Here is an 11,918-nt window from a genome sequence, read left to right as displayed (position 1 = left end):
TGTTTTATTATGTTTAATTACCAGTGCTATTAATAATAAATTATAAAAATCAATGTTTAGGAATTCTTGTGTCTAACAAAATAGGCTTAAGTTTGATCTTCACGAAGGGACTTAAACCATTGCTTTTTCCCACAAAATCAGTTTTACCAGCACTGCATTCTGATTTTCTTACAAATAGTCTCCTGAGTTTATTCATGGTAATATGTGCTTTAGGAAAATAGATTGTTAGTCTATTTGAGCAAACCTGTTTCTTTTTCCCTTTGAGAAAAATAAGTTCAATATCATCTCCCTTCCAGAACAATAAAACCCTCAAACTGTGCTATCATTAAATACTACACAAAACCATGAACTAGAGAGAAAAACAATGCAAATAAATGTTCATTAATCCATTAAAAATCACAGTATTCTAAAGTCTTATAGAAAGGGTTTGTTTTTACTGGTTAAGCAGTTATAGAAGCCCCATCAAAAAAATGTTCCATTCAAATTTGCATTTGTGGCTATAGAATTCTAGCCAAAATTGACATGATTGGGCATCCCTACCTGGGCTCCTTGTAAAAAATGGTGGTATAGTTTAAAGCTTTCCCTTATAATAAAGTTTCCCTCTACTACTGTTATGCTAGCATATTTGAATTTTTCAGCAGAAAACTCTCACACAATTATTGAGTACATCCACTAGCATACCTGTGTCTGTTACACATTGTCAATCCTCATTGGTTGATAAGGAATCATACTGTTCATTGTTTAATTCTTATAGTGTTCCTTTCATGATAGGACTGTATGACATGATCCTTCTGAGCATGCTAAATGAAAATTATGACTGTCTACTTTTTAAAGCCATTGGTTATGGAAAGCCTAAAGATTATTTTGTGATTATTTTAATTTTCTAATTTCACTTCCCCTAATTTTACTACTTAAAAGCATACATGGGCATAGTATCTCTGTCTTGAAAAGTTCAACACCTCAGAGTTTGACATATCAATTTTGATAGGAAGAAGGTATAACAGCTAAACAAGATAATGACAGGAAGAAAATAAGTCATAATATATGGACACACATTATTACGTGCAAATGCTTATAGTAATAAAACCAAATGAGGAAATGAAAATGCCAAATTGGAACATAGAAAGCCATAAGACATGATACCAGTCTATTTCTAAGTATTTTTTTACATGTGGCATTAGATGTTCTTTAATATCTTTCAACTATGTCAAAAAGACATCTCAAAATAAGAATACATACTTTTATGTATCACATCCAAGAAACAGATCTTTGTGCATGGGGTATAGATCACTTACATTATAAAGAGAATATATATACATAGTTTCTTTTATTAAATACCAAAGTTACAAGTCTCCTAGCCTAAATTGTATACTTCAGCACTCAGTAATCAACTCTCTCTCTCTGAACTAAGGAAAATAAAATACATAGCAAATAGTACACCTAGCACTCACAAGTAGTTCACTTATATTCACTAAACAAAAATTGTGATATCCTCAGGTTTACATTCATGAATTCTGTCAGTAGTAGTAGTAGTAGTAATGGTATTTTCTTCAACAACACAAAGTAATTCTTTAAAATTTCATCATTTAGAGAAAACAATACATATTACACAGTGGTTCTGAATCATAAATTTAATAAGACCAATTTGGCCAGATCTTTTTTATAAATATGATTTTAAAATATGCTCAAATTTTACGTAGACCATGTATATTATTCTTATTTAAAATGTTTATCTTCTTGAAGTATAGCTATCATGTAGCATTGTCTAAAGTTCACTGTAATACATTATAATATATCCTGTGTGCTAAGTGCACAAGTCTACTACAGTAAAATTTCAACTATATTACCATAGGATTGAAGGTAGATTAATATGCTACACTGTAACTCAAAGCACATGGAAGTCATAAAAATAGAGTAACTCGTTTATAAAGGGGACAGATAATAATTAAATCCAATTGATTAACTTGAAAGTCAACTTACATAACATCAAGATAGTGTCAACACCATGTACTTTATTTTCAAAGGCTTAACTATGAACTATTTAGAATATTACACCTTCAGTATAAAGCCTTTGGCTAAAGAACTCTTCACTTGTACCACAATTCCATTAGATGTAAAATGTACAGAAGCCATATGGAAACCTGTATTTCTAGATGAGGCCACATATGGGTCATATACAGGTCTGTCTATACACATTATCGGTGATTTAATTCTTCTATAAAAACTTTGGCACCAACCATAACAGAAATTCATATATTAGCACAAATGTATTTTGTTCTGGCACCAAAGTACTATGTCTACATTTTAGTAACTACAGACAGTCAAATAAACGGAGTCCTTTGGTTGTGCACAACAAGCTTCTACAATACTTTTTTGTTTTTGTTTGGGAAAAAAAAGAGCTTACTCTTCAGGATCTGAAATTAAAAAAAGAACAAAAACCTGATATTGTTTGTCATTATGCTGTCATACATACATCTTGATTGTTGGTAATTATTCCCCAAACCATTATTGTATGAAACCAGAAATACTTTTAAAGTAACTTCATTTGAAATTAACTTAGAAGTTAGTGTGCAGAGAAGTTGTTATGACCTTGTGGACACCAATTATATGCTTAAATGAATACTTGGACACTACTGCAAAACAACATAGTATGAATATTGTGAACCTGTGTATGTTTTTTTTAAATCTCATTCCCCCTAAAAATGGGGACTTAAACAAAATATTCAAGTAACGTAGCAGAAAAAAATGCCTTTGATATAAGATTAGGCAAAAAGCCACACATTTAATTTTCTCTTCATCCAGTTTGGTTGAGAAACACTGCAAATCTTACAGGCCAGTTGATGTTCGCTTTTTCATGCTCCGTCGCTGAGCTAAGCTTGAAGCAGCAACAGGCTCTAGGAGTGGTTGAAAGGCCTTGTGAGTCAGGGCAGAATATGTGGCAACCACTGCTCCCTAAAATAATGAGAAAATGTCACAAATTGACTAATAATCTCTAGAGATAAAAAAGAAAACTTTCACATTATATCATAAGACATTTAACTAGAACAAAACTTTTCCCCTGGAAAATAAATCAATGTACTTGATCTGTACATTGATGTTCCCTTGATGAATTAATGTCTGATTAATTGCATATGTCTCATTTCAATAACTATTCTTCTTACAAAAATTGTTAAAACTCTAATATTTAAAATCTAGGTTCAATGTCTATGAATATAAGGAACTGATATGGATGATTATAATTTAGGAACTAATAGCAATCTTCTGTTTCCATATGAAAATTGCATTTAGTCTACTCCTAGCCCCAGTGTCTATCAAGAGCAAGACAAGTATAATTAAGAAATTTTTATTTCAAAAAGGCAGTAGTAAAGAAAGTTAAAAAGAGTACATGGTTGTTATTTAAATAAACAAACAAAATCTATCTTTAAAAAACTGAAGCTATTTTAAGGAATTATCTAAGTGTAATCAGTGAATGGCATACAATAGCTTTATTAGGTATCAAATATTTAGAACACATGTAAAAGAAGGTTTCTTTTACCTTAACAACATGCACTGCATCGTTTCTCTTTGGCTGATCGTTTGGCAACTGGTCTCTGTGGGTTATCCATGGGTGCTTTAATACTTGTTCAGTGGTGTACCTCTGATGTGGGTCCATATGAAGCATATGGGAAAGCAAATCCTAAATTAAAATGAAATGTGTGTGTATGTGAAACAAAATATCATTTCACATCTTCTCAAAATATGAAATCATTAGTAGTTTTTCAATCTGTTTTATTTGACATACACTTAGGGAAAAAAAATCCTATACCCTGCACAGTTAACTGTCAAAGAGAATCTTGAAACGTCTGGGGGATGGACAGACTTGAAGTTCTGACTCGGGGGTAGGGGGGGCAAGGGCAATATACGTATCCTAAACATTTATACCCCCATAATATGCTGAAATAAAAATAAAAAATAAATTAAAAAATTAAAAAAAATTGATATATAGTAAATCCTTACTTGTCACTTTTAAATTGGGGGATGCCAGATCTGTGGAACTCTCTCCTACTGAGGGTGGAGGAAAATGTCAGTGGCAGGAGTTATCCTGGAATGTGCTAAGTGGTCAGGAGGAGAAAGGATCTATTTAATTTTGCTAGTAAGCTGGGCCCTAAAGTGTAAGAGTATGTGCATACAACATAACATAGAAGAGAGGGTTCCATGTTGTTAATCCCCTCAATTGGGGGCTAATAAACCATCTCTACCAAGCACCTTTTAGAGAAAGAAGAAATAAACTCTCCTTAACAAGCATTTTCCAATATAGAAACAAAATCACCATTTGTAAACTTTTCATCAATAGCAGCAGCAGTGAAATTAAAGACTCTAAGTAGTAATATCAGATTCTGAGGAATAACATAATTGGTTGAAACTATGCAAGGGAGCAGGGCAGCCATTCAAAAAAATCTGGGAAAACAGCATATGTGTGGAAATCAATGGAAAATATTAAAAAAATATCACCATTTGTAAACTTTTCATCAATAGCAGCAGCAGTGAAATTAAAGACTCTAAGTAGTAATATCAGATTCTGAGGAATAACATAATTGGTCGAAACTATGCAAGGGAGCAGGGCAGCCATTCAAAAAAATCTGGGAAAACAGCATATGTGTGGAAATCAATGGAAAATATTAAAAAAATAACAATGAATTATTTAGATGCAACAAACCTAAATTGTAATTATAAAAATGATAAAGTTTCAACAGTCCAAGTATTTCTGCTTCTGGTCAAGATGGAATAAGAGAGACTAGATTTACTTGCCTGCCTGAAAAAGCAAGAAAAACAAATAAAAAAACAAAAATTATATGAAATAACAGTTTTTAGGAGATCATATGTTAAGCAATTAAGGAGAGTGATTCATAAGAGATGGGAAATGATGAGGTTAGCATTATGATTGTTCCAGCTTACCACCTTGAGAGAGTTTTCAGGCTGTTATGCAGGTAAAGGAAACCCAGGCAGAGCCTGGTAAATTTAAGCTGAGGAGACAGAACTGAGAGTCAGGGTAGACAAAGGCAGACAGAGATAGCAGGGCAGAGTACCAAAGAGATAAAAGGAGCAGAGAGAGAGAATTATAAAAATTTATAAAAAGTCTCCCTCAAGCATTCAGCAGATTACTACTGATAAACACATGTGTAAGGAAACAACTCAAGACCTTGGGAAGAACTATCTGAAAGAATTAGAGGGAAATAAAAACTCATGCAGGGTGGGGGATATAGCCTATTACCACCAGCCAAAAAGGGGAAAACCTTATAATTCATGAAGTATTAGATAGACTACTTGGAAGCATCTTTCTTGAATAGTGAGTAGCCCTAAACACTGCTCTGGTCCTGCCTAGCAAATCTTAAAAGGAAGACCCAAAAGTATCAGACTGTTTCCAGTAGCTTAACTGTTGCTAAGAATCAAAAGATCAAGAATGTTTAAAGCATGGGTCCCCTAACTATGGTGAGTTGTATAATTATTTCATTACATATTACAATGTAATAAAAATAGAAATAAAGTACTCAATAAATGTAATATGTTTGAATCATCCAGAAACCATCCCCCCCACACATGGTCCGTGGAAAAACTGTCTTCCATTAAAATGGTCCCTAGTGCCAAAAAGGCTGGGTACAACTGATTAAAGGAAAAACAAGAAGAAACTTAAGAAGAACTAGTGCATATGCTGTAGAAATTACTCCACGATATTGAGAAGGAAGCATCTTCCCCAACACGTTTGATGAAGCCAACATCACCCTGATACCAAAACCAGGAAAGCAAATAACAAAAAAAGAAAACTACAGACTAATATCCCTTATGAATACAGATGCAAAAATTCTCAACAAAATCCTAGCAAATTGAATTCAGGTGTTTATCAAAAAAATAATCCATCACAATCAAGTGGGCTTCATCCCAAAGATGCAGGAATGAGTCAACATATGCAAATCTATAAATGTAATTCACCACATAAATAGAAGCAAAAACAAAGACCATGAGATACTCTCAACAGACACAGAAAAAGCATTCGACAAAATTCAGCACCCTTTTACGATAAGAATGGATAACAAAATAGGCACAGATAGGACATACCTAAAAATAATACATGCCATATATGACAAACCCACAGCCAACATCATACTGAATGGGGAAAAATTGAAAGCATTCCCACTTAGAACTACAACCAGACAAAGTTGCCCTCTATCACCACTTCTATTCAACATAGCGTTGAATGTCCTAGCCAGAGAAATCAAACAAAAGAAGGAAATCAAAGGCATCCAAATGGGGCAGAAAAGGTCAAACCATCACTCTTTGATGGCACTATGATCTTATATCTAGAAAACCCCAAACATTCTGCCACAAAACTACTGGAATTGATAAACAAATTCAGCAAAGTCTCATGTTACAAAATCAATGTACAGAAATCAGTAGCATTCTTATATGCTAACAACTTTCAAAGTGAGAACCAAATCAAAACCTCAATATCCTTCACAAGAGCAACACAGAAAATAAAATACCTGGGGATATATTAACTAAGGAGGTGAAAGACCTCTACAAGGAAAACTATGAAACACTGAGGAAAGAAATAGCAGAGGACATAAACAGGTGGAAAACAGTATCATGCTCTTGGGTCAGCAGAATCAACATTGTTAAAATGTCTGTACTACACAAAGTGATCTACAGATTCAATGCAATTCCTATTAAAATACCAACATCATTTATTGTAGATTTGGAAAACATAATTCTGTGCATTGTATGGAACCAGAGAAGATGCCTTATAGCAAAAGCAGTCTTAGGCAAAAAGAACAAATTGGGAGGCATCAATTTACCAGACTTCAAGCTATCCTACAAAGCTATAGTAATTAAAATAGCATGGTACTGGCACAAGAACAGAAACTCAGAACAATGGAACAGAACTGAGAACCCAAATGTAAAACCATCCTCATACAGCCATCTAATCTTTCACAAAGCAGACAAAAACATACACTGGGGACAAGAATCCTCATTCAATAAATGGTGCTGGGAAAACTGGATAGCCACACGTAAAAGACTGAAACAAGATCCACACCTCTCACCTCTCACAAAAATCAACTCACGATGGATAACAGACTTAAACCTACGGCATGAAATTATAAGAATTCTACAAGAAAATGTTGGAAAAACTCTTACAGATGTTGGCTAAGGCAAAGAATTTACGAAGAAGACCCCAAAGGCAATCACGGCAATAACAAAAACAAATAAATGGGATCTGATCAAATTAAAAAGCTTCTGCACAGCCAAGGAAACTATCATGAGAGCAAACGGACAACCTACAGAATGGGAGAAAATATTTGCATGCTACACATCCGAGAAAGGGCTAATAACTATAATCTATATAGAATTCAGGAAAATCAGCAAGAAAAAATCAAACAACCCTATCAAAATGTGGGCAAAGGACATGAACAGAAACTTTTCAAAAGAAGATAGACTTAATGGCCAACAAACACATGAAAAAATGCTCAACATCTGTAATCATCAGGGAAACGCAAATCAAAACCACAATGAGATATCATCACTTATCTCTAGTGAGAATGGCCTTTATCCAAAAGTCCCAAAACAATAAATGTTGGCATGGATGCGGAAAGATAAGAACACTCATATACTGCTGGTGGGACTGAAAACTAGTACAACCTCTGTGGAATGTAATATGGAGATACCTCAAAGAGCTACAAGTAGATCTACTACCATTTGATCCAGCAATCCCATTACTGGGCATCTACCCAAAGGGAAACAAAAAGACATTCTATAAAAAAGACATCTGCACTCGAATGTTTATAGCAGCACAATTCATAATTGCAAAGATGTGAAAACAACCCAAGTGCCCATCAATACATGAGTGGATTAATAAAATGTGGTATATGTATACCAGGGAATTCTACAGAGCCACAAAAAATAATGGTGATGCAGCACCTCTTGTATTTTCCTGGATAGAGCTGAATCCCATTCTACTAAGTGAAGTATCACAAGAATGCAAAAAGAAGCATGACATGTACTCACCATCAAATTGGCATTAACAGACTAAACTGACCAACACGTAAGTAAGTGCACATATAGTAGTAACATTCATCGAGTGTTGGGCAGGTGGGAGGGAGGCGAAGGGGATGGGTATATGCACACCTAATGGGTGCAGTGTGCACTGTCTGGGGGATGCACACGCTTGAATCTCTGACTGAGGTGGGGCAAAGGCAATATTTGTAAGCTCAATATTTGTACTTCCATAATATGCTGAAAGAAAAAAAATAAATAAAAAAGAAACTTAACCTAAAATTAGTAGAAGGAAAGAAATAATAAATATCAGAGAAGAAATAAACAAAATAAAGACTAAAAAAATAAAAACAAATCAATGAAATAAATATTTGGTTCTCTTGAAAAGATAAAATTGACAATGTGTAGCTTGACTAAGAAAAAAAGAGAAAACAGAGATAGATAAATAAAATCCAATGAAAATGAAGACATTACAACTAATACCACAGAAATATAAAGAATCATAAGAGACTATTAGGAACAACTATATGGCAAGAAATTGGAAAACCTAGAAGAAATGAATAAATTCCTGGACATATAAAATGTACCAAAATTGAGTCATAAAGAAATAGAAAATCTGAAAGGATCAATAACGAGTAAGAAGACTGAATCAGTAATAAAAAGTCTCCTATCAAAGGAAAGCCCAGGACCTGATGTCTTCACCTCTAAATTCTAAAGAGCTAACACCAATCCTTTCCGAACCATACCAAAAAAAAAATTTGAAGAGGAGAGAATTCTTCCAAACTCATTCTACAAAGCCAGCATCATCCTAATGCTAAAACCAGACAAGAACACAACAAAAAAAGAAGACTAAAAGCCAATATCCTTGATGAACATAGATGCAAAAATCATCAATAAAATATGAGCAAGCTGAGTTCAACAAAACATTAAAAAAGATTATTTACAATGACCAAGTGGGATTTATCCGGGAAATGCAAGGATGGTTCAACATATGCAAATCAATAAGTGGGATATATCACATCAACAGAATCAAGGACAAAATGATATGATTATTTAAACCGATGCAGAAAAAGCATTGGATAATATTTAACATTTACTCATAATAACAACATTCAACAAATTAGGCATAGAAGGAACATACCTTAACACAATAAAGGCCATATTTGACAAACACACAGCTAAAATCATAATGAATGTAGAAAAGTCAAAAAGCTTTTTGTCTATGATCTGGAACACGACAAAGATGTCCAGTTTTACCATTTTTACTGAATAAAGTACTGGAAGTTCTAGTCAGAGCAATTAGGCAAAAGAAAACATAAAGGGCATCAAAATTGGAAAGGAGGAAGTAAAATTGTCACTGTTTGCAGACAACATGATGTTATATGTAGAAAACCCTAAATACTTCACCAAAAAAGATTAAAACTAATAAACTAATTCAGTAAAGTTGCAGAATATAAAACCAACATACAAAAATCACTAACATTTCTATATGCCATAGTGAACTGTGTGAAAAAGATATCAAGAAGGAAATTCTATTTATAAGAATACAAAAAAACAAAATGGTTATGAATAAATTTAACCAAGGAGGTAAAAGATACCTACAATGAAAACTGTGAAACACAAGTGGGTAAAACTGAAGAAGATAGAAACAAATTGAAAGATAATCCATGTTCATGGATTGGAAGAATCAATATTTTTACCCAAAGTGATCTACAGATTCAATGCAATCTTTATCAAAATACCAATGACATTCTTCACAGAAATAGAAAAAAAATCCTAAAATTCATATAGAATCACAAAAGACCCTTAATAGCCAAAGTAATCTTGAGCAAAAACAACAAAGCTGGAGGTATCACACCACCTAACTACAAAATTTACTAAAAAGCTATAGTAACCAAAACAGCATGGTATTGGCATGAAAATAGGCACACAGACCCATAGGACAGAATAGAGAAAACAGAAATAAATCCACTGACTTACTGCCAACTGATTTTCAACAAAGGTGACAAGAACACACACTGGGGAAAGGACAGTATCTTTAATAAATGCTGCTGAGAAAACTGGATATCCATATGAAGAACGAAACTAGAACCCTATCTCTCATCACGTACAAAAACTCACCTCAAAATGGGTTAAAGACTTAAATGTAAGACCCCAAACTATAAAACTACTAGAACATAACATGGGGAAAACGCTTCATGCCATGGTCTGGGTAAAGATGTTTTGGATAAGAATCGAAAAATCCAGGGAATAAAAGCAAAAATAGAGAAATTGAATTACATAAAACTAAAAAGCTTCTGCACAACAAAGGAAACAATCAACACAGAGAAGAAACAACCTACAAAGTGGGAGAAAATACTTGCATGCTATTCATCTGATAAAGGGCTGATAACTGGAATCTATAAAGAACTCAGGAAAATTAGCAAGAAAAAAATCAAACAACCCCATTAAAAAGCAGACAAACAATATGAACAGAAACTTTTCAAAATAATGGCCAAAAAACATGAAAAAATGCTCAACATCTCTAATCATCAGGTAAATATAAATCAAAACCACAGTGAGATATCGTTTAATTCCAGTGAGAATGGCTTTTATCAAAAAGTCCCCAAACAACAAATGTTGGCACAGGTGCGGAGAGATAGGGACACTCATACACTGCTGGTGGGACTGCAAACTACTACAACCTTTAGAGAAAGTATGAGGATATCTTAATGAACTTAGATTGGAACTACAATTTGATCCAGCAATCCTACTACTGCGTATTTCACAAAAGAAAAAAAAAGACATTCTATAAAAAAGATATCTGCACTTGAATGTTTATAGGAGCACAACTCACAATTGCAAAGATGTGGAAACAACCCAAGTGCCCATCAATACATGAGTGGATTAATGAAATGTGTCATATGTATATCATGGAGTACTATTCATCCATAAAAAATGGTGAACTAACACCTCTTTTATTAACTTGGATGGAACTTGAGCCCATTCTTTTAAGTGAGGTATCACAAGAATGTAAAAACAAACACCAGATGTACTCACCATCAAATTGGTATTAACTGATCAACACTTAAGTGCGTGTCACTAGCAAAAGATCAGAGCATCAGTGAGCTGTAGAACAACTTCACATGGCTCAATATATATGTGTAACTGGAGTCCCAGAAGGAAATGGGGAACAGATAAAAAATATTCGAAGAAATAATGTCACCCAAAATTTCCAAATTTGATGAATATCATAAATCCAAGAATCTCAATGAACCTCAAGTACAAGGAAAATCAATAAAATTACCTCATGGCACATCAAAACCAAATTGCTCAAAACCCAAGATACAAAGAAAACCCTAAAAGCAGTTAAAGAAAAAAAGATATGTTACATATAATGAAACAAAGATAACTACAAATTTCTTGTAGGAAAAAATCAAATGAGAATACTGCAAAGTGATATATTAAAGTACTGAAAGAAAAGAATTATATACCTAGAATTTTATATTGAATGAATATATCTTTTAAAGCCGGGGATAAAGAAGGTCATTTCATAAATGATAAAGGGGACAATTAAGTAAAAGGACAAACTTATAAACATTTATTCATGTAAAAACAGAGCTTCAAGATACATGAAGAAAAAATGTTTTAACTGTAAAGAGAAATAAACAAATCCTTAATTATAGTTGAAATGAGAAAGTAGACATCACTACAGAGTCTACAGACACTAACCATATAATAAGAAAATATTATGAAAATTTTTATGCCAATATAGTTGATAATGGACAAATCCCTTGAAAGAAAAAAAAATGCCAGTGCTCACTCAAGAAGAAACAGGTGACCTGAACAGCCACATACCTATTTAGGAAATTGAATTTATAGTTTAAAACCCCCAACAACAACAACAACAAAAG

The 11,918-nt window shown here is 33.4% G+C and overlaps 1 protein-coding gene across 1 annotated transcript in view; it reads right to left on the bottom strand.

The window, feature by feature from the left end:
- Positions 1 to 2,522: 2,522 nt before the first annotated feature.
- The window catches only part of RPS6KA6 (ribosomal protein S6 kinase, 90kDa, polypeptide 6), a 142,356-nt gene continuing 132,960 nt past the window's right edge, over positions 2,523 to 11,918 (bottom strand). Inside the window, 2 exon segments of the mRNA XM_012642678.1 lie at positions 2,523 to 2,952; positions 3,536 to 3,676. Of these exon segments, the coding sequence (XP_012498132.1) occupies positions 2,827 to 2,952; positions 3,536 to 3,676 (267 nt within the window). The 3' untranslated portion in view covers positions 2,523 to 2,826.

The sequence above is a fragment of the Propithecus coquereli genome, unplaced genomic scaffold, assembly GCF_000956105.1.
Source record: "Propithecus coquereli isolate 6110/MARCELLA unplaced genomic scaffold, Pcoq_1.0 Scaffold182, whole genome shotgun sequence".
Classification (NCBI taxonomy): domain Eukaryota; kingdom Metazoa; phylum Chordata; class Mammalia; order Primates; family Indriidae; genus Propithecus; species Propithecus coquereli.
Note: the sequence above shows the minus strand (reverse complement) of the source record. Positions and strands in the feature narration are given on the sequence as shown.